This window comes from Psittacula echo (genome assembly GCF_963264785.1).
Source record: "Psittacula echo genome assembly, chromosome: 10".
NCBI lineage: Eukaryota > Metazoa > Chordata > Aves > Psittaciformes > Psittacidae > Psittacula > Psittacula echo.
The window spans coordinates 485,788-512,718 of NC_137741.1; the positions used below are offsets into that span (position 1 = coordinate 485,788).

General features: G+C 54.4%; 1 protein-coding gene across 2 annotated transcripts; it reads right to left on the reverse strand.

The window, feature by feature from the left end:
* Positions 1-244: 244 nt before the first annotated feature.
* SHF (Src homology 2 domain containing F) lies at positions 245-20,069 on the reverse strand. Of its 2 annotated transcripts, XM_080626714.1 has the most exons (7): positions 19,408-20,069; positions 12,129-12,258; positions 10,901-11,119; positions 8,545-8,682; positions 5,065-5,236; positions 4,587-4,706; positions 245-1,058 (listed from the first exon to the last, which is right to left on the reverse strand). In XM_080626714.1, exons 1-7 carry the CDS (start codon positions 19,870-19,872, stop codon positions 872-874), a joined length of 1,431 nt encoding a protein of 476 aa, XP_080482840.1. In that variant the 5' UTR covers positions 19,873-20,069; the 3' UTR covers positions 245-871. The 2 variants fall into 2 exon arrangements, with proteins under 2 accessions (XP_080482840.1, XP_080482841.1); XM_080626715.1 differs by lacking the exon at positions 8,545-8,682.
* Positions 20,070-26,931: the final 6,862 nt, after the last annotated feature.

A 26,931-nucleotide genomic window follows, 5' to 3' on the forward strand; every position in this document is an offset into this window, starting at 1 on the left:
ACTTTGCTGCCCACAGAGTGTCCCAAAGACATAGCAAGGACGTGACCACCAGCTTCCCATGTTCCCCGTGTTACAGATGAGTGAGCTGGCTGGATCGCTCAGGCACACGGGTTTCAAGACCCATGTGTGCAAAAGTGAAGGAAAAAGCAATTCACTTCAAGCTTTTATATAATAAAATCCCCCTTCCCACCGTTTTGACACACCAACCCCCCACTTGGGGTAGTGGGATGCATGGAGCAGGAGATGAGCATGCACCACTTTATTAGGCAGCAGTGCTGCACGCCTAGCCGAGAGCGGTCACTATGTACATTTGGCAAAGGATGGTGGAGAGTGCCGAGCACAGTGCGGGGAGTGGAAGGGACAGCCTGCCCAGCTTGCCATGCCTCGCTATTCCCAGCAGGCTTGTCCCTGCCAGCCTTCTGTGCCTGCTGGCACAGACATTCTGTCTCCCATGGGTAGAGCCAGGCACCCTCACAGTGGCACCTCAGGCCTGCTACCAGTTGATTTCTCTCCCTTTTCCCACACATAACCCCCCTCCTTTGCCTTTCCAAGGCCCCAGCTCCAGTCCTAATGTCCTGAGCTCTGCCTGGAGGTAGGCAAGGGCAGCGGGCAGCCAGCAAGCCCCTCTCAGCTCCTCAGGCAGGGGTTCCCCCCTGCGCCATCCCAGCCAGCAAACCAGCGTGCAAGAGCCCCCCACGGGAGCAGGACGAAGGGTCCAGCTGCAGCAATCCCCAACAGTGCTGGCTGTGCCCAGCAAGCTGCTTCTGAGCTGCCGGTCCAGAGCTGGTGGTCAGTGTGACTGCACTCGGCCCTGCAGATGGACCAGTTTCAGATGCACCCAGCCTGGAGCCTGGTTTGTGGATGGAGAGTGCTATAGGGTACGGATAGCCACCGGGTAGAGCAAGGACATGTGCTCAGCCCCCTTGATGGGCAGCTTGCGGCTCGCATAGTGATGAATGATCTCTGGCACACTGTCGAAGGGTGGGCTGTGCTGACCCAGCACATACTTGTTCTCTTGGGTCCGAGACAGTTTCATGTGCATGAAGCCCTGGCTGCTCCTGCAAGGAGAAATGAAGGCAGGGTTAGGGGTGTAGCTGGCCTCAGCCTCCCATCAACTCCTGACATCTCCCCCTCCCTGAAACAGGCAACCCAACCATGGCCCTGCCCACACCATCCTGCCCTTGCCCAACCCCACACAAAGCCCACAACATGAGGGAGAGGTCACAGCTGTGTGCCCCCAAGGGAGCATGGCCATGCAGAGGGGTGTGAGGGGTTGATCCAGGGACAAGGACAGTGCCAAGGCTGGAGGGGGTAGGCATGTGGAGGCAGGAGCAGCTGGGACTCTTGCTGCAGGGTGTCATAGAGCAGCAGCTTTTGCCCCTCGCATGTGGCAAAGCCCCTTTTGCAACTGCCAAGGCTCACACGGGAGGACTTCAGCTCACCTATCTCCAGCCTCACCATGGCAAAGCAGGATTCTCTCCTTCAGCCCACAGCATGTTGGTCCCCATCCCCCTCAATGCCAACACTGAGGACTCCATAGAACCCACTCAGTGTAGTGAGGCCATTTCCTGGCACAGCACGGGCACTGAGCCATATGAGGCTGCGCTGTCAGATCCTGCCATGAGCACTGATTCCAAGTGACGGGCTAATGGCCCTGTTGCTATTAATTTGCGTCTCTGAGGAGAGCCACAGCCTGTCTGCAGTGTCTGGAATGCACATTAAGGCAATATATTGATGACTTAAAAGCAGACAGGACCTCATCAGCAATGCTGAGCAGCCTCCAGTGCTGTGCAGGCCAGTCCCTTCCCCCCAGCTGGAGTCGGTACCCGTAATGGACAGCCCGGCTGCATTAACAGAATGGGTTTGCAATCCATTTAGAGCTGAGAGGCAAGGAGCCAGCCCCACAGGAGGGCAGAGCCGCAGCCCCTTGCCAGGAGCCAAGGAAAAGCGATAGCTAGCCGCATCCTGCATCCCAGTGGCAGGGTGCAGGGAGGAGCTGCGGGGCTGCCCCATGCATGGCACCTGTGAAGGTGCACCTGCACACACACATGTGGTCGCAGCGCTAACACGTGGAGCTGCCCATGAATGCTGCCCTCAGCACTGCACCATCTCCAGGGAGACCCAGCCCTTGCCTGTGCTGGCAGGTGAGAGGGGTGCGGGAGCCTGGTGCTGGGTCAGTGCAGGTCTGGAGCCGGAGCACTGCCACATGGATCCACAAAGAGGTGATGCTGGTTATATTTCATCCAGAGGTCTTTGTCACAAGCTCAGGGATGTGACCTAGATCAGACCCCTGGAGACATGTCTGAGGGAGCATGCTGCAAACTCAACAGGCTTGAAACCAGTAGCAGGGGTGGGAGGAAGACAAGGGGCAGCTGCTGTTCCTGCCAAGCACCTTACAGACATGAGAAAGGACCCAAACCTTTGCATCGTGGCCTCAGCCACTCTCACGGAGGTGCGATCCAGCAGGGATTAATTCTCCAAGTGTTTCAGGCATTCACACTACAATCCTGTCCACAACGGGCAATGTGGGGGCCCAGCCTGGACCAGCCAGGAGTGTCACAGCAGGGCTAAATCCTTCCAGCAACCTGACATACTATGGGTACAGCATTCCTACTGCTCTCTCTAGTGCATATTTTCCTTTAAAGCAGCACAAAAGGGCTTTAGGTCAGCATGGGAGCTCTCTTTCAGACCATATCCTATGCTGCCCCTCCTTCCTCAACGAAAAAAAAAAAAAGAATAATAGAAAGAGATGCAGACAGACAGCTTACAGGTATATAAAATGCATCCCAGGGGATTTTCCTTGAACAGGCTCTATAGAGAAAGGCAGTGGAGTAAAAATCATGTTCCTGGGGCTGTGCGCTCACTGCAATCACAGCTGATGGACAGGTAATGCCCAAGCAGCTCCTGGATGCACTGCAGTCTCCTCTGGGGAGGAGGGACGCCATTGCAAGGCCATGTCCTAGACACATATGCTGTTTGAGAACAGGATTTGGCCCTTTTTGTCACGAAGCTAAGGATGGCTATTAAGAAGTAAGGAACAAAACCCAAAGAAATGTGGGACTGGCTTGTAGAGAGGTGATGAAAAGGGACACCCACGCTGGTGAGGAAGGAAGCCCCATCAACAACCAAATGTCATCACACATGCTGGCTTACACCACCCACAAGGTGATGGCCAAGAGGATCTCTTGCAGCCTCAAGTATGAGCCAGCCATCAGAAGCTGTTGCTTCAATGTGCTTCAAAATTGCTTGCAAGCCACAGCAAGGAACAAATATTGAGAAAATTAAAACATCAGTACAAATTCTGACCAAAAAAAAAAAAAAAAAGAAAAAAAAAAAAAGAAAAGGAGGGAGTTATTGTTTGAAAAAAAACTAGAACTGCAGAAGGAAGAAAGAATATTTCCCAGCTCAACTTTGGCCCTGGCTTGGTGCTGAAGGCAGAAATAAAAGGGGAAGAAAGATAGAGACAGAGCAATCTAATTCACAATTGTGTCACTGGGAAATAACTGGGAGGCTGAAACCACCAGGGAGCAATGCAGGTACAGCGAGCACCGAGGAAACTTAAAGTATATTGAGAAAAGCATAGGAGTATGTGGCTTGTTGTTGGGCAGAGATGACTGAAGTGCTCAATAAATACTTTTTTCACATCTGCCAGGAAAAGATTTAAAATAGTCATCCAGCAGAAGGGCAAGAAGGCATCTGATAATCCATCATCATCTTCAGGACAGGTATCAGCTTTCATTTCATGCCCCAAGAGTCACAAAAGAGCTGAAGAGCTATGGGCACCTCCCCCCTTCCTCAGCAGGACACATGTGGTGATGTTCATGCAGTTTTGGTGCTCAGGGAACCTGGAAAACTTGAGGAGGATGCAAAGATCCCCCCCCAAAAACAAGCAGAAACCAAGCTCCCTCTCTCTATATATATATACGTATATGTATGTATAAAATGTGAGGGGTGAGGTTTTCCTGCTGGGAAACCAGAGCAGGGTAATTCATAGAATCATAGAATAGTTAGGGTTGGAAAGGACCTTAAGATCACCTAGTTCCAACCCCCCTGCCACGGGCAGGGACACCCCACACTAAACCATGCCCTCTCTACAGTGCTGCTGAGCAACAGCTTCAATGATTACGTGGGCTGGGGAGGCAGGGATGGGTACCTGCATCTCCATGAACAGATCACACAGACTTTCTTTTCTCATGAAAATAAGCTAAAAAAAAAAAAAAAAAAAAAAGGTAACAAGCCAGAGCTGGAAGCTATAACCAGACACATTCAGGTGAGCAGTGAGGCGCATCATTTTATCTGTTTGAGGGATTACTAGCACTGCCAAGGGAAGAGCAGTGTGCCTCCAGATCCTCAAGCCTTCCCAAGACATACTTTTGCCAGGCACCAAACCAGAAGCCTGTGACACACCACAGAGAAGTGCAGACTTTGTATTCCAGCCATTTCTGACCATGCTGTGGTCATCTCAGTCACCCCATCAGCACAGGCATACGTTTGCATGGGGCACCCATCCATGAAGGGTCACCTACGTTACCAAGTCACCTCTACTGTGGGTCCACCACCCCCCAGCCTCATCTGGGCTCACTCACTTCAAGGAGAGGGAGAAGTCATTCTTGCTGGTCTCGCTGTTGCGTACCAAGTAGCTGGCCTCCTTGCACAGCCTCAGCAGCGTCTCTGCGTCCGTCCGGCTGATGGCCCCATGGTACCAGCTGAAGGTTGGAGAGGAACCAGATGTGCCAGGCAGAAAAGACACCCCAGGAAGGACCCTGCCCTGGGGCAGCAGCAATGCAGCACTGCTGGAACCTCCCCAGGGACAGCAGCCACTGTTTAGGAGGAGGGATGTGGGTGGCACCACTGGGGATGGGGGATAAGGGGCAGGGACTCCACCAGGCAGCTCAGAGGGTTTCAGAGGGCACATGGGGACACCACAACTGCAGGATGGGCAGCACGGACAAGCAGGCAGAAAGGTGAGGCCAGGGAAAAATGAAGAAACAGGTCTGACCCGGGGCTCAGCATGGTGCAGCCATAAGGATACTGGAGTAGCCACCCAGAGCAGGCAGGACTCACCACTGGCTCTCCAGGGGCAGGGCAGGGTCAATCCTCTCCCCAACAAAGGGGCCAGGCTCGGCGATGGGCGTCTTCGTGCTTTTTAGACTGCTGGAGCCATGCCTCAGGGCAGCCCTGGCCTTCTCCTCCCTGCAGGGTGAGGTGCGACCATACCCCAGCCCCTCCGATGGACCTACAAGACAGACACACGTCACACCAGCAGTGGAGACCGGCGGACAGGCTGGGCTCACGGCTTTCCTCATGTGGACAGAGCCAGCAGAAAGAGCCAGAGCCACATCACATCATGCTGGGACACACTGCGCTGCCCTGTCCCCTTGTCCTAAGCAATGGAGGGCAGGGGAGAGCAGCTATTGGACTGCCCCAAGATAGACAAGGCTGAGTCCTCACCATGTCAGGACTGAGGTCCTCACAGCACCTGAGCCCCTGGAAATTATTTTCCAGGCAAGCCTCAAAAACGTTTTCCTTTTTTTGAAAATGAAGGCCATGGAGATGCTGTGAGGGCTGGAGCAGCTCTGATCTGGAGAGCTGAGATGGTTTAACCTGGAGAAAAGAAGGCTCCTTAAGGGGAGACCTTAGTGCCTAAAGGGGCTACAGGAAACCTGGAGAGAGGCTTGTGACAAGGGCCTGTAGTCATAGGCCAAGGGGAATGGCTTTAACCTGCCAGAGGGGAGATTGAGATGAGCTCTTAGGCAGAAGCTCTTCCCTGTGAGGGTGCTGAGGCGCTGGCACAGGGTGCCCAGAGAAGCTGTGGCTGCCCCATCCCTGGCAGTGTTCAAGGCCAGGTTGGACACAGGGGCTTGGAGCAAGCTGCTCTAGTGGAAGGTGTCCCTGCCTGTGGCAAGGGGTTGGGACTGGATGAGCTTTAAGGTGCCTTCAACCCAAATCATTCAATGATTCTTTGAAATGCAATCAGAGATTCACCCGTTGTGGTAGATTTACGTGAGAAGCAGTAAGGAGATGCTCTCCAAGCCTAGGGAAAAACAAACAAACAAAAAAACGTGAGGAGGGGGTAGATGAAGCTGGAGAGGTCAGTCCGTTTGGAAATGATGGACACATTTCTGCTGGCACAAGTAAATCTCCTGGGGTGAAAAAAATAATTCCCCAAGGAATGAAGGGGACATTTTGACTGCAAGGTGCTTTCCCAGTGCAGCTGCCTGCCCAGCACTGGCCCAGTCACAGGTCCTCCTGCACCAACAATGTGCAATGGCCTGGTGAGCAGCAGGGGATTAACTGAGATGTGCCCCAGGGACCCAGCCTCCCATTGACTGTTATTTCCGTGTGGGATGATTTCAACATTAACAATATTGTTTCTCCCTCCTCCAGAGAATTCATTATTGCTCCCCTACAGCACAAGCCCCCTCACACAAATGACTTATTGATCAGGCAGAGCTGCCTCGATGCAAGGTTGCCAGTGGCTGGTGCATGGAGGCACAATCGCCCTGGAGGTAGCTGAGTTCAGGCACCCGCAGCTCCCAGGAAAAGTGGGATGTCCCAGGCTGGCACCTTCCCCCTCCTAATGCTCCCTGGCTGCTCAAGGGGGAGGCAAAAGCATAGGATGATGAGGCCACATTGCTGCAGGGCAGAGGCAAAATATTGCCCTGGAAGGGATGTTCTTTTTAACAGGGCATCCTCTATGGTGGCTATTTGAGGGAAACCTTGTTTGGGCCCTGCACAGGTGAGCAGGTCATCAGCTTCCCAGCAACAAGAAGAAAAGAAGGCAGTTGAAAGGAAATCCAGCCAAAAGACTACAACTTATCATGGCTTAAAATCCCCAGAGAAAGAGCTTGGGAAAGAGATGCCCGGCATTAGGGCTTGACAAGCCCTGCCTCTATAGTGCTCTGTCTTTTCACTGGCCAGGCTTGCCCTCATACATAACATCCAGGCTTCAATTTCAACTCATCACCCTAAAAATTGAGGCAATCATTAAAAAGCCAGAAAAATCAAACCAGCAAAGTGTGCTGGCGGCACAGAGTCATCACGTTAATGACTCAGAAGAAATGCACTGCACCTGTCAGAGAGAGACAGAGGCATGTGCATGATTAAACAGGATATTAAAAACAAGCCCCTAGGAGTAAGATGACATCCTTCAAAAAGTTCAAGTCACCCCCAGACAGGAAAAGTAGAAAATGAGGCAAAACTCTGACAAAATAAACTTAACACAACAAAGCAAGTGGGGGGGGGAGGAGGGAAAGGGAAATACTCTGTTGCTAAAACCAGGTAAAATGTCAATGACCAAGAAGTTTCCCTCTGCCAAGACCTCTCTCTTTCGGGACTGATCTCAGCCTGTAGCATCACTGCAGGTTTGGCTCATAGCCCCACAGCAGAGCAGCCGCATCACTCCTGAAGTCTCACTATGATCAGCAACAGAATCAGCTGTCACGTGCAACCTCGTGCTCAAACCCACCTGGGAGACCCCAAAAGCTATACTGGTTTTTCTCCAGAAGCAATGCAGAAACCTGGGTAACTGCAGATAAAGAAATCAGCCATCTGCACCTGGCATGTCACAGTGTCTACTAGGAGCAGTGTTAGTGAAACACAGGCAGACATGGCATGCTGGGGTGCAGAGGAAAAGTTGTGTATCACAGGTCCACCACAAGGGCAGCAGCCCAACCCCAAAAGTCTGGGTGGTTTTCAACAAAGCCCCCACCTATTGCTCTTGGCAAAACCTAAATCCACATTCACCACAGCGTAAGAGCAACGTCCTTAAAATTTTAATAGTAGGTTAAAAGAGAAGCAGCAATATTTGGCTTTCATAAGCCAGACTGCTAGCAGAGTACAAGGGAGGATATGTATGGGCAGCTCTGCTACTGGCACACACAAAAAAGGCTTCACAACAAGGCAAACCTGAGATGACAGAGCGTAACTGGGAGATTTAGCTGTTCAGGATAGAAAAAGTGAGAGTGAAGAAATCCAGAAGGACCTTCTGTCACTGAGCAGCAAGGTAATAACACAGTGGAGGAAACAGCAGAAGTAAATGACAAAGTGAGGCTCAAGGGGAAAAAAAACCACCTCAACTTCAGCGGTTGGATCTGAATTAGCTGCTACCACACTTTTAAGGGCCATGGATGTTAAGAGTCACAAGAAAACATCAGCTAAATGCTCAGAGCAGTTGTCAAAAAGACTGTAAAAGCAGCCATCAAACACTGGGAATTTGGAGGCAAGGAGAAGAGAATAAAAGAGAAGGTAGTAACTGCCACCAAATAATGCCCTGGTACAGCCTGACCACTGCGTGCAAAGAGGCGTCATGGAGCTAGCGAAGACACAGAAGAGGCAAAGACAAATGTCTGGCATCCAGCACAGGACAAGTGAATAGGGCAGGAGGAGCTGGGGAAGGCAGAGGAGGAAGGTGGGTGTCTGGCAGTACCACAGGCAGCAGACAGAGCTCCACCAGGTCTGGGCAAGATCAAAGAGCTGCAGCATCTTGGTCATGGCAAGCACCAGACAGTCCCCCTGGATAACCCACTGTCACCCAAGACCCACCATTGGCGTCTTCGTAGCTGGGCTGGCCATGCTGCGGAGGGACGGAGGCACCAGCCTCACTGTCCGCGGGGCTTTCACCACTGTCGAGCTGTCCCACTGGCGGTGGCCATGGCAGGTCTTTAATGACCTTGATTTCAACTGGATGGGGGGAGAGGGAGATTAGCAGGAGAAGAGAGAAAGAAAAGAGTTTAGAAAAAACCATCACCAACACCAGGCCCATGGAGAAGGAGTGCAGTTGTTGGGGGAAAGAGCTGTTGTCCTGGGTTCAGCTGTAGCAGTCATTTTTCTCCTTCTTAGTAGCTGGTGCAGTGCTGTGTTTTTGACTTTAGTCTGAGAACAACACTGATAACACATCGATGCTTTTAGTTGTTGCTAAGAAATGTTTACTCCGATCAAGGACTTTTCACCCTCATGCTCTGCCAGTGAGGAGAGGCACAGGAAGCCGGGAGAAAGCAGAGACAGGACATCTGGCCCAAACTAGCCAAAGGGGTATTCCATACCACAGCACATCCTGCTCAGTATAGAAACTGAGGGGAGTTACCTGGAAGGCCCAGATCACTGCTTGGGTCAGGCTGGGTATCAGCCGGCAGGTGGTGAGCAATTGCATTGGGCATCACTTGTGTTTATTGTTTTATTTTCCTTTTCCCCTTTTAGTTTTATATTCTCCCCCTTGTTATTTCCCTTATTAATAGTAGTGGTTTTGTGTTATACCTTAGTTACTGGACTGTTCTTATCTCAACCCATGGTATTTACATTCTCTTGATTCTCTTCTCAATCCCTCTGGGAGCTGGGGGGGAAGAAGGGAGGGAGTGAGCGAGGGGCTGCATGGTTCTGAGTTACTGGCTGGGCTTAAACCGTGACACCTGTGGACTAAATTCCTGGAAGCCCTATGCCAGCTTGGCAGTCCCTTCTCCTCCACAGCACAGAAAAGGAACAGGCCCAACATGGGGCACACTCCCAATGGAGAGACCTTGCTCCTCCATCAGATTTCCTAGCCAAACTTCTCTCAGGCATGGGGGAGCCTGCAATCACCACCATCCCACATACACATCTGTCCAGGGGACCTTGACCAAGCATTCCATTGCCATCTGTCCTGCTCGTACATCTGTCCTGCCCCAGGTGCTTCACAACCACCCCATGGGGTCCACATCCCCCTGCCAGGCACCACTGGCTTGCTTCCTTGTGTTGGTACTAGCTGCCCGTCAACAGGGGTCTTGCAGACCCCCAAAGGGGAAGAGGGCCAGCAGAGAGATTCTGACACAGCAAGAGAGGAGAAATGCACTGCAAGCCACAGCAGGACTTGCTCTGGTTTCAGAAGAAAACAGGCAGCAGGTCCTAATGTGGCCCAGGGCATGGCAGCCTGACTCCCTCAGGACTCAGAGCAAGCCTGAAGCACCCTGGGGAGTGCCCACATGCATCCATGTGCAAGCCAGACCTGTGAACACTCCACCTACACACAGAGACATCAAGCAAAGCAGTTCATCTGCCCAGATCTGGAGCACAAACACCTCAGCACAAACCTAAGGCAGCAGCGCACTGTGTTTCATGACGGAGCCCAATAAGCTGAATCCTCAGCACAGCGTGCCAGGGTCACTGGCCCTATACCCGCCGAGTGCAATGGTAAGAATGCAATCCCACAGCATGAGTAGATGCCATGGCATAGAGACAGCAAACAGCTCACAGAGCCCAAACCCAAGAGGTGAAACAGTCCCAAGACTCCACAACTCTCTCTGCCAGCAAGCATCTCTGCGCAGCACTGACTGCTGCTGGCTCGAGCACCTTGTGCATGCCAGCTGCAGCTTAAACATACAATGCCGCAATTAAAATGCATCCTAGATAAGAGTGTGGCAATTAGCCAGCGCCAGCGGAGGAGCCAGCACTAATACTCAGCATGGATTTCCTCATTAACAAACACAAACACCATCGATCCTGTAGCACAGAAAATAGGTCAGGGGCCTGGACAATCACCTGGCCAAAGGCTCCCGGAGGATCCTCCTGCCCCAATGAAGGAAGGATTTGCTTGAGCCCAGGGTCAAACCACTCCTCTGCAATTCAAAGCTCAGGTGGGGTTAACTTGCACCAGAGGCTGTGATCAGTCAGAAGGGGGAAGGGGAAACAAGAGATGGGCACTGGACAGTCTGCCAAGGCAGCTCCATCCACCACTCCATCCAGCCTGGCTCCCAGCTGAAAAGAAACAGCCTTTCCAAGTTCATGACTGCTCCCTGAACCACAGAAATGCAAAAGCCAAAACTACTGAATCCCCAAAAGACAAAGGAACACCAAGGAGCTAGCTTCCCCCCCGCAAAATGCAACGCAGCATCAGCTGCTTTACAGCTACTCCTATCTCTCGTCTCACCTGCAAAGGCTTTGGAGATCCGCTCCTTCTTCCACTCCCAGGGTTGGTCATACTCCTCCGGTGGCCGCTCATCATCCTCCGGCAGCCGGGACTCCCTGGGCCTGGGGCAAGCTGGACGGTCACCATCCATATCCAGCCCTCCGAGCACAGGCTCATAGGGAGTGTCGTAGAGGTGCAGTGGCCGGGCAGGAGCCTCCCGTAGGCCTTTCTGGCGGATCTCTAACAAGAGAAGAGTGAAAAGACCATGAGCTTTTTGCCCAACACACACCGGGCATGGTCTCCAGAGACCTACTGAATGAAAGGGCTCAATTTCATCTGAGGGCAACGTGGGGTAGGAAGCATCAGCGATGCAGGAGACTGCCCAAACTTCCAGCACGTGCCTGCCAGAAATGGGGGAGCTGCTGGACAGCTGGGTCCGGAGCATTCCACAGCACCAAGATGCCTTTTCTCCCACAGTACAACATCCCCACTGTTGGGCAGCCCCACAAAGCAAGGTGCATGAGGACAGAGCACCCCACAGCCCCATTCCCTGCGAGCAGTGAGGCCAGGTTTCTTCCCTGAACACCCAGCATGGTTAGTTTAATAAAATGCTCTTCCCTCAAACAAAAGTCTCCCACAAGCATTCCCTTCACCACTGGCTGATTTTTCCAAGAAATGCAATGGTCTGGTCCAAAAAGCCATATGAGCTCTCCAGAAACCACTCACTCCAGGAAAATCATGGAGCTGCAAAGCAAAGCCAGAGCCTGGAGCATGCAAGCAGTACAGTGACCCTGCAGCAGTAGGAGGGACGCCTTGGGGAGCACACGCTCTCCCCTCGCCCGCCACAGCACACAATGGCATGGTCTGGCCCAGTCCGAACCAAATTAAATAGCTCCACATCCATCTTAGTTTTATGCCTGATGCATCGAATGTCAGGTCTCTCCTGGCTCAGTCTGGCAAGCAGGCACCATGGTCCTGGGGGGCAAAACTGAAGGGATAAATACTCATTGGTGGATAACCCTTGTCAGTGGTGTCTGGCTATGGCAAGCCTATCACACATGGCTAAAGCTGAGAAAATCTGCCTGCAATGTGGCCGTGCACCACATCACAGCAACTGTCCAGGTTTGCTTTGTCTGGGGATCACAGTGCTGTCACAGGCTGCAAGGAAGAGAGCAGAATGGCGAGCAAATTGACGTGGAAGGGACCAGAGGTCCAAAGAGTGGCCTTTGCACAGAGCCTTCCACCTTACCAGCCATCATCTTCTGGGCTTCATACGGCTCCATGTATCCATCATTTTCTGCCACCTTCTCCAGCCCTGCCTGGCTACCTGCCACCTGTGTCGCATCAAAGGGATCTGCGTAGTCCTCCAGGACAGCCAGCTGAAAGAGGGAAGGTAGGAGAAGGTTAGGATCCTCCCTGCCTTTTCTGGGGAGGATCAGGGACCAGCTGAAGCCCCTTGAAACCTCACCATGAGCTCTGCTAGCAGCAGCCAGAGCAGCAGCACCATGGCACCCCACACAGCAGGTGCTGGCAGCCGGTGGCTTTCCAGGCACTGGCACTCAGCTGTGGAAATGCTCCAGCCTTTGTCCGGAAAGCTGGGATGGAGCCAAGCAGAGCAGAAGGCAGCCCAGCCTTCTCCCTTACCATCAGCTCAGCACTGCCAGCACCATGCAGATGCCCCAGCCAGGCCCCCGCAACGACATGGGCCTGCCGGCAGTGCCACCCCCACCATGGTGTACAGATACTCTCCCTGTGTGCAGCCACATTTCCTTGCCCAAGGCGGAGAAGGGGCTCAGATCCCAGGACAGGGGAGTCAGCTGGCACTGACACGACTGGGAACTCACTGGTTATTTTCCAGGGCTCCTGCAGGCTCATTTTTAAGATATTTTTTAACAAAAGACCTAAGAACAGCCTATGGCATCTTCTCTGCTCCTTCCAAGGCCCCCACAGCATCCCCATACATGTCCCAAGTAACGTAAGACCAGGCTCCTTCAGGAGGCACCAGGAAGTAGGACCAGGAGCCTCTCAAGTGTCACATCAAAGGAATGGCACAAAATGCCTGAGATTTGCTCTTGCTAACAAAAAGGAGGTGATCCTAAAGTAGGGTATGAGGCATGTCCCAGAGCTTGATCCCCTCCAGCAATGGAGCCACACATCTGCTCCAGCATCTCAGCAGCTTCCCAGCTTGCAGCACTCCATCGCACAACGCCGCAGCCCCTGGCAAGCCTGGAGCTCTACATCCCACCTCCAGCCCCAAAGCCTGGTCCCAAAATAGAGCCAGGCAACATTTCCAGCAGGGTCCTAGTGCACCCAAGCACCTTTACTTGGTCTGCTCCCCCACCAGGCTGCAAACCCCAGACTGGACCACCTGGCAAGATAGGTTTTGCCACAACGACACCAGCTATGCAGAGCTCCCACAGAAAGAACCAAATGGCCCAAGCACGGTGTGGCAGCTGCTTAATCCTACCTGGTGCCAGGGTCTGTCCTCACCATGCTGCTCCTGCTCCTGGCCAGCCTTGGAGACCAGAATGACTCACACATTCCTATCCAGGTCTCACAAGCGGCTTAAAACAAAACACTTCATCCTCCTTCCTGTGCAAAATGGCCTACAATGACCTCAAGAAGCAAAAGCCAGCAGGAAAAGGGAACAGGAACTGGAGCTGTAAACACCTCCACAGCCCTGAGCCTTCACATCCCTCTGAGCTGTGGAACATGGTTTCCCCCACTCCAGCTCACCACTACTTCCGTAAGCTCTCCTGCTCTGGGCTGGCCAATGGAGTGGGGAGCTGGGATAGCTCTCCAAGGCCAGCTCCTCCATGCTGGAGCACAAGCGCACAGCAGAGCATCATCCCCAGAGCAAAGCCTGCCAGCCAGGGTGAGTACATGGGGGGTTCAAGCACAGGAGCAAGCAGATGCTCTTACCCCTCACAAGTGGACAGATGCTGCTCGGGGTACCAGCCTCCCCCGGATGAGAGGAAAAGAGCAAAACCTCCCACTGGCTCTGCAGGACGGGCCCAGGACAGGGTTGCGGGAGCAGCCAGCCCCCGGCTTTGCAGCAGGAGACAGGAAACCTGCTCCATCATCTGAGGGAGATGTGGCATCGCTCAGGCTCTGCCAGGCACCGGGGGCACCAAGTGACAACGCTGAACCCAGGGGAGCTGGAGCCCTTTGCCTGCCACCACTGGGGAGAAACCCTCCAAGGGAAATCTAAGTCACTGGTGACTTTTACAAATGCTTTGTCACTGGGACGTAACGCTCATAGAGCGGAGAGATGAGCAACAGCAACAGCAAATTCACTGCAGGAAGCCCCTCTGCTTTCTCAACGCCCTTTTTCTCTCCTGCCTGCAAGACAGGTACTTCCCATTCACTGCCTGCAAGATCCAAAGGGCAGATCAGTGCGTGCTGTTCCGAACAGCCTGGAGATCCAGTGGGCACCCACGCCTTGGAAAACTGCAAAAAGCCTTTTGCTTCACCACAATGACATCCGCAGAGCACGGTCCCCTGTGCACTTATTCACATACGCACTGGTGCCAAGGGAGGCAGGAGCATGCGGGCAGGCGTCCCAACACGCACAGACACATGGGCTTAACATGCAAGCACCTGTGAGGCGGCACCAATGCATACCCTCTGCAAAGAGCTCTTGCGGCTCCAAGCATGATGTGGAGCTGTTTTGTGAGCATAGTTTGCTGACCCTCCAGGACTCAGAAAAGGATTGCCTGCTTATTCCTCCCACCCCAAGCCCAACCTGACCACATTCAAACGTGCCACGAGCATTTCCTACATGCGTTCAGCTACAGACATAGACCTGATTTGCTGCTGGCACCAGTCCTGGACCTTCCATCTCCCATCCCATAAACAGGGAGCAGCTTCGGACAAGACAGGGCACCAGCGAAGCAGCTCAGAAGCTGAAAGACTCCTCTGCACACAACAGTCATCCTCCCCAGCCAGAGGAAAGCCCTCTTCATATTTCCTCAGTGCTTTGGTCTTGCTTTCCAGGGAGGGGGACACAAGCTCCAGCAAGCTCAGAGTGGTCCCCACTCAGATGCCTCCAGGTCTGGAAAGCAAAGCATGGTGGAGAATTCTAACACATCTCTGCTCAGACCCCTAAAATTGGGTATTTCACTTGCCGGGGGATACAGAGGCACTCAGCAATTAGACAGGCTCTACACAGCCAAGACATGTTTGCTGGGCTTAGCTCAGACCCAAAGCAAATGGCTCAGATCAAGGGTATGAGTCTCTGAGCCTCCCAGGTTTGGTTGGGTTTTGCCACACTGGCAAACTCCTCCACTATCTCAAGGATGACTCTTCGTAGGAGCAAAGTCTCCCCACTGTAGGCTGCTAAGAATGTAAACCCATTCAGTTTTTAAATGATCAGATATTACTGTGGAGAGCCATGGAACAGGTGGGAAGGCAACTCCCAACTGTCTGCAAGAGCACTGCATCCTCGGGATGCATAATCAAGCAAGCGAGAACAGAATCCCAGGCTCTGAGGCTGGAGCGGCTGGAGGCTGCAGCTAATGCTGGGAATGGGTGAGGGCTCATAGGGGGCAGATGGCAGGGATCACACAATTACAGATTGCATCCTAATGCCCTTGCATGTGGGGCCAAACTAAAGTTGCCAGGAAACTACACCTCTGACATTTCCTAATCTGAGCACTGGACTTCACAAGCCACGCAAAGCTCTCTGCGGCAGCCACGGTGCACAGAGCGCTGCCCTAGTGCAGGCGCCATGATGGCTGGCAGAGCAGCTCAGTGGGGTGCCCCAGACACCCCCTGCTTCGTTTAAAGGCCAGGCATTTCCATGCTTCACTCGCCTCCCATATCACAGAGGGAGCCACTCATCACCCAGCTTATCACAGCGCACCATGCAGATGCCTAGGTACCGATGCATTGCCTGCTCATACACAGTACAAGCTCTATTAGATTTGAAACTATTTAGGTGTAAAGCAAAAGCCTGACATGCAAAACCACCATACCAGGGTAGCTCCTAGTGCAGACCAGTCCTTCAGAGAGCAGTCAGGCACCTCTGGCACTTGGACACATGCCCTCCTTGCACACAGTTTTTCACGTGTTTGTCTGCTGTGGCAATGCGCACCCAGATCCCTGCTGCCGTGCTGAGGCTGGCCTCACTCTACTATTTATGCCAACAGTAAGAAAAAAAATCAAAAGAACATGAAGGTGAAGGACCGCATCATCACCGGATTTTTATGCTGCCCACCACCCAATGTGACAGACAGTGGCTCTCCAAGATGCCACAGCAGAGCTGGAGCTCTTCACCCCATCTTGCCCTGGAGATAAGGCAGGTTTGGGGTCCCCCAGGAGATTGCTGTGTTTAATGTTGGAGCTGCTCTAATTTATATTCACTTCATTCACTCTGTCAGGTGAAAATCTCTCAGTTTCATATATCTTGCACCTTGGCTTTCAGTGGACGCCGAAGCCAAACCCAAAAGCAAACATAGAGCTGGCCTTCCAAAACAGGTCTGGTCCGCAGCTCGCCGGGGCAGGCGGGGAGCCCAGGCCTGCACCCATGGCACAGGAGGAGGAGCGCGGGGCAGACAGCACCGCATCGCACAGGATGACTCAGTTCAGGGAGGCTCTTGCAGGAAGGACACACGCCCAGAAGCTTCCTGGCCAACCATTCCCACACCCCGCGGCACCGACCCTGCGCACCCAGCAAAAACACCAGTGACCAGTACAGTGGGCACAAGACAAAGATGTCCCCATGTCCCAAGGCAGATGCCCAACCCAGTCCCCAAGCACACTGCATGCCATGGGTGCAGGTGTTCCCAATGCAGGTAGGTCCCTCATCACGCCTTTCCCCACTGCATCCTGGCGGCATTGCTCCTTGCACTCAATCCAAACACAGCAAAGAAGATGTCTCCAGGGTATCCACCTCACCACCCCTCCAGGGTATCCTCGAGTCATACAGGGCCCGTCTGTTGTCCACTGCTACAGGGAAAGCACTGCCCAGACCAAGCAGACGGAGAAGGGCCTGTGCTGGTCCCCAGCATGTCCAGCAAGCGTTTCTAATGGAGCAGAAGCCACCGCAGAGCTCATTCTAAGAGCATCCCCACAAGATGTTGCAGATTCCATGCAAGTCAGAAAGACGTGACTCATGCTATGACGGCAAAGTATTGCATGGCCCAGGCAGGAAGGGTGTCATTGCCAAGATGTTCCTGCCCTCTCTCCAATTCTCCAGAAATGGCAGGACAGCTACAGTGAACACAGGGCTTCCAGGGAACATGCTCAGACCCCCAAACTCAGCGCAGAGCCCATACCACAAACTACAGAGCCTCAGCCAAACCACACAACCAGGAACTGATAGCTGCTCCTTCCACGTCTGCCCATCTTCAGTCTCCCTGCCTGGAAGGGCTGCACATTTATTAGGGTGATTTTCACTGTCAATCATTAGCAAAAAACCTCTCTGCTCCAGCAGTCTTGCTTCTACATAAAATTGTACTTCTCCCTTCACCTTCAGCATCACCACAACTCAAGGCCTACACCTGAGGGCTTTTCGAAGTCCCAGTCCCTACAACACATAGGGAACAGTGCCCATCACCTCTTCCTAAGAATGGGAGCACAGAGCCCCCTGCCACAACCATTATCTTGGCTTAAAGAACTCAGCAGAGGCTTCAGGCCATCCTGCCTTCCCTGCTCTAGGATAACTTGATGTTGTCTCCAAGGGAAAGAGCTACAAGCATCAGCAACCCTCAGCAGGCACCTCCATCCTCCTGGACCACCTCCAGAGATAATCACCGTGACCCTGCAACAACTGGAGAACCCTCCCACTTGCTCAGCCCAATGTCAAGGCCAGCAGCAGAAGCTACAAAGGGTGCTCAATCACAACAAAGATGTTCCTCATTGTGGAAACTCCACAGCTCCTCCAGGAAAACTGTTCTAATGGACAGCTCCATGCATTATCAAATATTCCCACCTTATGTCAGGCTTCACCCAGCCTCCACAGCTCTGCCTGTGTCCATCACGTACTGAAGCCCTGAAGAATTAGAAACCTCCTCTCCTCAGAGACACGCAGATCAGGAGATTAATCACCATGTACCTTGGATAAAATGAGGGTCTTCTTTGGCCTAGTGCTGTTAGAGGGATTTCCCCAAAAGTATCCCAGCTTTTGGCTTTTCTCTAAAATTCCCAGCTTCTTCCCAGCCCTCAGACACCAGCACAGCCTGGCTTTACCGTTGCAGTACCCACCCACTCCCTGCAGCTCCTGCTCACCCCTTTGCCTATCATAGCCTGAGTCCTTCCTATGACCACCACATGCTCCTGGTCCCTCTGATCCCACACCACGTGTTCCAAGGGAAAAACCATGCAGTAAACCACACATCACCACAACAGCAGCTCTGGTCCCCGCTGCCAGTGCCCTCCTCCTCTGCTGCCTGCAGTGGCCCGTTTACAGGATCCTGGCTTAAAAGGGGGTTTCTGCCAGGCCCCTCCGGAAACCTCCTAAAAGCAATTGGTCAGTATTAGCAACTTTCCAAGATCCACCAGCGACAAGTTTTTCTACCTGCTTAAAATACTCCTGAGCAGTTTGCCTGGTGCTCGTTTAATCATGCTGCCCGGCAATACAGGACCACAGAGGGGATCACTGTATCCACCATTCCCTCCACCAGCCAGATCTGCAAACCCGTCGGGTTCACTCGACAAGCCCCATCTTGCAGGCAGCAGCACCAACGGGCTCCTGCCCTTATCTGTGTAGTCCCCGCATCAACCTTTCCGCCAAGAGGCCCGACACCGACGGCCGCAGCCAGGTCCTTGTGCCGCTCAGAACCTATCTCCCTACAGGGAGCTTCTCCCCGGCTCCTGCCTCCCGCTGGGGACGTTTCTCTCGTCCTTTTCAATATTGGCAGAGCCAGGCTTCGCTTTCTCCCCTCGAGAAGCCGGCTGGGAAGGGGCAGACAAAGAGGCGCTGAGGCTCCCTGACAAAGCAATACAACAGCTCGGGGGAGCCGGCCTTGGGCACGGGCAGGCCCTCGTAAGCGGGCAGCGGGAGATCCGCGCCGCTGGGCACAGAGTGGAAGGAGGCCCCGGAACACCGGCCCCAGCCCCGGAGGCTGCTGGAGACAGTCCTGTGATGAGGGGCGCCTTCCCCGGCTGGAGGTTTCACCTCTGCAGAGTGCCCAGCACTCGGCTGCAAGGAAACGGCAAGACGGGAAAGGGGAAGGTGGCCGGCAGGCCCAGCGCTCCCGCACCTCAGTGAGCGACACTTCCTGCTGAGGACCGTATCTGCCTCCCGTGGGAGCCGGAGGAGAAGCCGGGGTCGCCCGGCAGCGCCGCGGGTGCTGATGTGTGACCAGCATGTTGGTGCTGCCGGACCCAAGGGGACGCGGAGCGGGAGCCTCCGCGGACCTCGGCCGTGGCTCCTGCCGCCGCAGGCTCCTGGCGCTTGGACTCTACCTGGCCCTGCTCCTTGCAGCGTGTGCTGAGGATCCGGCGGGGTGAACCAGAGCATCCCCCTGGCCATGGGGCTGGGGCACCCAGGGAGCGCGGCGGGGTGCCCGTGCCGGGACACTCACCTCCTGCGGTGGCTCGTCGGGCAGTTCGGGGCCGGCTGGCGGCGAGCTGGGGGCAGCGGATGTCAGTGGCGGAGGCGAGGGGCTGGCGGGCACCTTCTCCACCGCCTCCACCTTGATGAGCCGGTGCTTGGGCGAAACGTATCGGGGCCCGTCGGGGGCGGCGGACGGAGGCGGCCCGCTGTAGGGGTCCTCGAAGTCGCGCTCCTTTTGCAGCCGGTAGGCCGCCACGATGTCGGGCTGGGCGGCGGCCAACGGCTCGGCGGCGCCCCCGGGCGGCGGGGGCGGCTGCGGCGGCGGCCCGGCGCGGTAGTCGGGCTTGGGAGGCGCGGGGGGCGCGGGCTTGGCGCTGCGGAAGCCCAGGTGCTCGCGGAGCCAACGGGCCATGGTGCCCACGCACTGAGGGGCCCCTCCGGGCCCGGCGGAGCCGCCTCGCTCCGAGCCGGCCGCAGCTCCGCTCAGCAGCATCGGCGCTGCCGGACTGAGCGAGGCGGCGGCGGAGCCCGGGCCGGGGGGGGAGCGGGGGAGGCGGCCGGGGGAGGCGGCCAGTGCCACCTGCCGGAGCCGCCGCGCCGCCTGCTCCGAGCGGGGCTCCCCCCTCCCCCTGCGTCCGCCCCGCTGCCCCGGACCCGCTCCCCACGGCCCGGCACGGCCTCCCCGCTGCCTGGCCCGGCACGGCGCGGCCCGCCTCCCCCGGGGCCCGCCCCGCACCCCCGCCGCGCGGGCCGCCTACCGCCGCGCCTGGCGCGGCCTTCGCTGGCGCTCTGGGCCGACCACCCCCGCACTCCAGGCGGCCGCTCGCGCTCGGCTTGGTCTCAGGGGCTTCTCGTCCCGCCCCGGCCCCGAGGGAAAACCGGGTCCCCACGGGCCGCCCAGTCCCTCTTGCTGCGGAGACCGGAGCCTGCGGGCCTGACCCGGCCGTGGGTGCTGCCTCCGCCGCCAGCCACCCCGGAGCATGGCTCGGAGCTGGGAGCGCAGGAAAGGTGCCTGCAGTGGCACCGGGAGGAGGGACACCGGGGACCCTGCTAACGAGACGGAGCAGTACGGGTTCCTTCGATGGCGTGCGTGGAACCAGCCGCGTGCGGGACCCGCGGGGCATATTGATCGCCAGAGAGTCACCAAAACACCAGGCTGGCACCACGGACCTCCGCAAAAACAGCGCGGGACTGGATCGAGCAGGGACCAGCCAGGGGAAGGTGCTTGGGAAGAAGGCTGAGCCAGGGCTGGGTGTGCAGGGCCATCAGGCAAGCGTGCAGCGCTGAGGCCCAGCACATGCAGGGCCAGGACAGGAGCTAGAGGACATTACCTGGGGTACAGCCCAGACAGGGCTGGGTTTGCTGGTAAGGGGACAGTGGTGACAAGCATGCAGACCAGGGAAGTAGCATTGGAAGCAGTGTGTCAGAGCGTGGCAGCAGAGGCCAAGGCCATTGTAGGGCAAACAGCACGCTTACAAACGTTCTGACTATTACCCCGTCACTAGCCACCACCACCAGTGCCCACCACCCAGGACTGGCTGTTTCCCTGTGTCCTCCTAACCCCCAGCAGCCACTCTGCACTGCCCTGGCTCCAGACCTTGCCCCTGAATCCTCCACACCGCTTCCTGAGTGCACACCATTCACCCAGACCTGATCCCAGCACTGCGCACAGGCCAAATCCCCCAAAGGTCGCGGTCAACCATACCTGAAAAGGACAGGGCTAGAGGCAGGATGTTCTGAAAGCAGGACCACCACGGAGGTGAAGCCATGCAGAGATATCCAGGAAGGGGGGGAGAGATGTCACAGTGTGGTCCTGCTGTGTTCACACCACGAGCCAGACTCCTGCCTCGCTGTGGAAACAGATGTTGGGATGTGGCTGTTGGGGTGCCTGCCACAGGGAGGGGGGGATGCCTGGAGAGAGAACTTCCCATGGTGACCACCCTTCTTTCCAGCCCCTGTGCAGGAGGAGAGCTGGGATGGGGCTGCTGAGGATCTGAGCCTCCTGTGCCAGCCTGGCATGGCATCTGCCAAACACATGCCAGGTGACCTCACTGAGTCCCAGATGTGTGGATTTATTATGAGCACCATAAACCCAGCCAGATCCCCCAGGTCCAACCAAACCTCAAGGGAGCTTCCTCCTAGGGAGAAGACAGCCATGGCCCCAAGAAACGAAAACTGGAAATTTCAGAGCGTAGGAAATGCAAGACTCAAAATGCATCAGGAGGAGAAAAAGTGTCTGCCAGGAACAGAGTAAATACAAGGCAGTGTTTGAGGTCTAAAAGCAGACCTCAATCCCAGCAGATGGGGATGATGAGATTGTTATTAAAATGCAGAAAAGACAGAGCTTCTCAATAAATCTGCCTGGCATTTGGAAGGAAGCAGGATGCAAGGCTGATGGCACATGAGATTGAGAGCACTTCCACCCTCTGTCAGTAACCAAGGAGGATGTTCAGCAACATCTGTTGGAGATGGCTCTTGTTAAATCCTCAGGCCTGGAAAACACACTCAGCATCTCCTGAGAGCTGACCCAGGAGGGATCTGCCTGTGGTGGTGGTTTTTAAAAAAGGAATACTACCGTGCAAGAGGAATTGCAGAGGTGCTGCCTTCCCAACCCATCCTCTCACATCCTTCCACAGCTCTGATGCTTCCTTGGAGAGGCACCTGCACCAGGGCCATGCTGGGAGGTCTGTGATCTGAGCCCACCTAGGATCCCAGCACCTCCTCACCATTTGCTGGGCCTGTTTCTCTTCTAAATTCGTTTTTGGCCTTTTGGCAGGTGGGCACCTGGCCTAACGTAACCCTGTTCTCTGATCTGTAACCCATAGGACATCCCTTTCTTACCTGAGGCTCCAGCAGAGCCTGGAGGGGCATTAATAAGATCCTTGGACCCACCTAAGCCCTCAGGTTTGAGCTCCCCCTAGATATGGGCTTCTCCTGGGCTGAACCACCCACACAGCAACATGGGGCAGCAGGATGAAAAGAACACAGCTGGGCTAGATTCTTCTTTGTGCTCTTGGAACTTTAAAGGGAAGTCCAGAAGGAAACCACATGAGCTCCTTACACCCCGTGTGGTTCAGCACAGATATGTGCTGCTCGTCTGCAGTCATGATGAGACACTAGCGACATCCCTCCATTCACAGCAGCTCATTTCAGGTTTGCACACCGACAGATTTCTGTATTCGCACCACTGAAGCCAAGCTCCATCTGTGTCTCATGCTGCAGTTGGTGTCACTCCAATCCCCACTTGCTTACATCCCTTGTATATGAGGCACGTTGGGACGCCAGGGTTGATGCCTGCACTGCAGAGACTGACCCCGCTACTGCAACTGTGGCTGCAATGCCACTCCACCTGCAGACTCACTGGATCGCTGTGACAGATGGCTGTCACACAGCATCGCTCCTGTAGGGCCTGGCAGGGGACGCGGGGCGGGATTGGCAGATGGGAGAGGATCAGAAAGCACACGCTGCGCCTCTTGCGTGCCAGACTCCACATTCCGGCTGCTCTCTCGCACAGCCAATGCTCAGCCCCGAGGGCTGCCTGCTGCTCACACTGCCCGTGGCCCACAAGCCACTGGGGGAGAACAATGGTGGTGCAGCCCCTGTGCACACAGTCCTCAGTCAGGAGAACAACTCATGGCTGCACAGAAGTGATTTTTGGCTCACTCTTAGGGACCACAGGAACAGGGGAGACAGGAAGCCTTCTGCAGTGACCTGTATGGACCAGGGGATGGACCTCTGCACCAGGAGCTCTGCCTCCACCCTCTTCTCCATCTCTAAAGGGTCCAGGAGCTCTTCTCTATTGTCTCTGGGCTGGAGCTCACAGCATGGCCCTTCCTCTTAGCAAAGACAGCAATAGCTATCTAATAGCTTGCCTGGGTAAACACTTCCCAGGCAGGTTCGAGCACGCACCAGGAAGAAAAAGCAAGGCAATGTCTTCTGGGCTTCTGCCAGCCCTGTAGAGAGCTGTGTGCATCCTTAGACCTCACCGTCCTTCTGGGTGTGAGGAACTGCTTCAGCTACCCCAAGTGCTCCTTGCGCTCACCCACAGCTGGGGACAGGAGACGTGTTTGGCAGCCGTGCCAAGAACAGGACACAGGTCCTTCCCTGGGCCTAGGAGGGCTCAGGCTACGTTGTCTTGGTAAACCTTCCTCTCCAGTTTAACCCTGGGTGGTGTGGACACAGCCTAGCATCCCCCAGGCAACAGGTTTTGGTGACTCAGAGGAGAAGGTCTCTGCTCCTGCATGCTCTTCAGGAGGCACTGAAAGATGATTCACCCCGAAGTGATGTTGAGGCTGAATTTAGCATTTGACACTTGCCAACGTGTCACTTGAGTCAGGCACTGGGTCAGCTGCAAGCATGGGAGATGTTGACACCAGCATCTCCCATGGCTTTCAGGGAAACCTGCAGCCCCATGGATCGCCAGGTACTTCTTCCACAGCTCCAATAAAAGCCATTTCCAGGAGCTTAGAAATGTCTGTGGTGACTCCAGCCCCTTCCCTCCTTGTGAGCACCCTGCTTAAGTCCTGTTAATGCAGCACAGCAGGGACTGGGAGGATGTCACAACTGCTGGGTGACACCCCAACCTCCCCCGAGGTCTGGCTACACCAGGGTTTTTGAGGACTGGAAAGTGGCAACTGTGGCACCAAAAATGCTTCCCCAGAGGCAGCCAGGGAGTCCCAGACTGATAGATGACACATCTGTTCTCTGCAAATGAACAAAAATTGGCATAAGGAGTAGGAAACTGGCATCGTTAGAGAATAGATGGATAAATTGACATGCTGGAGAAGAGGTGACACAGTTCTCTTAAAGTGAATTCCAGCTGAGAGAGATCGCCTGCATTACCCCAAGCAGATCCTTTGATGAATGAGGTCAGTAGAGAAGTAACAAAATCTGCTAATAATACTGAATTATTCTGGATTCTTTGGATGAATGCTACACATTTCAGGACTTTTGGGATCTGAGACAACAGCTGACATCAGGGAAGTGACACCTATGCGGAACCCAAACCCTGCCTCATGACTAAAGTGACGGGCTCTGAGACCGGGAGCTCTGACAGTCCGTGAAAACATCTCCTTGGCACTCAGCAAAGGTCAAACCTGCAAAGGTTCTCTCTAAAAACTGATAGGAGGGGGTAGGAAAAGGTAGAGGCAACAGCACAGGTGCCACTGTTCCCAGGTCAGTCGTGGCCTGTGTGTGGTCCTGGGCCCCATATCCCAAGAATACAGCAGATCCAGAAAATGAGCAGAGAAGGATGACAGGATGGTCAAAGGCTTTTGTACATGGTGTGCATGATGGACCAGGGCTTTTTGGCATGGAAAAGAAACAACTGGGGTCACAGGACAGAGATCTGCACGGCAGGGGGAGGTTAGAGAGAGACTGGTAGATTTGGGGTAAACCCAAGGAAGTGACTCAGTGCAGAGCAGCCCTCCTGCCATGGGCCACTGCAGATGCTGTGTGGCTTGGGAACAAGACTGAACAAATCCACGGAAAGGAATCCATCACGCACCACTAAATAGAGACTGGCAGGAAGAGCCTTGCAAATATTTAGAGACAGGAATTGTGTCGAGAGGAAATGTTGCTACAGATAGGCACCAGGAGACCACCAAAGACTGGGCAGTGGGTGAGATGGACCATTCTCACCACAGCAGCTGTCCGTGTGGAAGGGGATACTGCTCCCAGATATGTCATGCAGTCAGCATGCTTTTGTTCGGCAAGACATTCCCAGGCTGGAATCATTGTTCTTCCAGCAGCCCCTCATCTGCAGACCAAGTACATTCCATACTGGTTGCTCCATAATACTTAGAACCCTACAAGCTTCAGTCATCCCTTCTGGATATCCCAGCTCCCACCAGGCTGGAAGGAATGGCATGGAGCAACCATGCCCGCCCATCCCAGCTTGCTGCCAGGTGCTATGGAGAGGGCTAGCATTGAAGAGATGCTCTGAACAAGATGCTCTGCAGCCTCCTCTCACCCCAGCCTGCTGCAATATGTTGCACAGAGGTAGCAAGGGCCAAAGACTGGTGGTAAGTTGGTGGAAAGTAAGGAGGAACCTGGAAGAACATGGCCAACACCAGGTCCCATATATGATGTGACACATCGCTCCTCCCAGGCATCACAAACTAGGACATTTCTGTGTCAACATTCACACACACGATGCAGACCCGGGCTTTGCAGGTGTGTTCAGGCCATTCGGACCCTGCCTGTCCAGACATGAGGGATATGCCTGGAGCATGTATATTTACCACATGGAGCAAATTCTTGCAGACACTTTCTGCAGTTCCCCAACTTTTCTGTCAAAAGAAATCATGATGTAGTTGGTAATATAACTGAAACCACACTAATTGACCAAAAGAAGAAATGACAACTTGCTGACAGACATCTGCCAGCTTGAAGCCAGATAGATCGGTCATTGCCCGACCCATGCCGAGCACCTTTTCTTCCTCTGCTCTCAGCGCTGACAGCCCTCTCTGCACATCCATGACCCTGAGCATCATAACTGCTCTCTGGTGTGATCCGTTATTTCATTAACACATAACGAGGTGTGGAAAGCCATGGGGAGCTTAATTTCCACAAACCCAGGAAACAAGCCAGCAAGAGAGCCGGGTGACAGATAGAAGAAAAAAATTACTTCAGGACTGACACCAGAGGGTGAGAAACACATCTTTCACTGACAAACACAGGTATGAATTTGAGGGAAATTTCCAAACAGCCACTATGTAAAATTTGCAGGTGTGTTGGGTTTTTTTGGTTTGGTTTGGTTTTTGTGTTGTGTTTGTTTGTTTGTTTGATTGATTGATTGGTTTTGAGGGTTTTTTGTTTGGTTGGGTTTTTGTTTGTTTGTTTTGGTATTTTTCCATAAAAATGTTTTGCGTGGGCTCAAGCCCTGGAGACCTGGAGCCATACTCGGTGCCTGGGGGGACAGGGCAGCCAAGCTGAAGGAGGACTCTTTACACCTGCCCTCAGTATTGCCCCAGCAAAATCAGGGTCATGGCAGGGAAGCCTCATGACAGATGCTGGCTTGATGGTAACAGCCACCTGCTTCCACACTCTGCCCAGCCAAGTTGATGCTTTCAGGGCTCCAGCCATAGCACAGATTCAGCCCCTTCATGCTGTCCCTCCAATGGGGAGGGCATGGAGGAACATCTCCATCCATGGGGGGATTATTTGCCCCTACCAGGGAGCTTGACCCTGCAAGGGCACAGCAGTGTCCAAGTGGGATAAGATGCCTGAATTTCTCCTTTGAACGAACAAAGAAAGCGGGACCAGCTGGGAGAGCATGGATCTGAATTCTATAGCAAGTGGTAAAGTGAAATTGATTGGAGCTGCCTGCATTCATCGATCTGAGGCAGAGCAAACTAAGGAGCTGGAACATTTGCAGCTCAATCAGAGCAACGTGACAGTTGAAGGCCTGTGCTCTTGGGCTGGCAGGGGACCTACACACCCCAGGAGACTGTTAATGGTGGGTTTGATTAATCCAGCTGCAATGGCCATGCTCACACAGCTGAGTCCTTGTCCAGACACTCAGTAGCTTTACATTGCCTAGGGAGTGTGA

What these genes read in the sequence shown, in the direction of transcription:
- SHF (XM_080626714.1), bottom strand. Translation starts at nt 19,872, where the DNA reads ATGCTGCTGAGCGGAGCTGCGGCCGGCTCGGAGCGAGGCGGCTCCGCC. An exon ending in CCGACGAGCCACCGCAGGAG is followed by an intron (nt 12,259 to 19,407) that starts GTGAGTGTCCCG and finishes TCCCTCTTTCAG; the next exon opens with CTGGCTGTCCTGGAGGACTA. An exon ending in GACTTCTCCCTCTCCTTGAA is followed by an intron (nt 1,059 to 4,586) that starts GTGAGTGAGCCC and finishes TTCTCCTTGCAG; the next exon opens with GAGCAGCCAGGGCTTCATGC.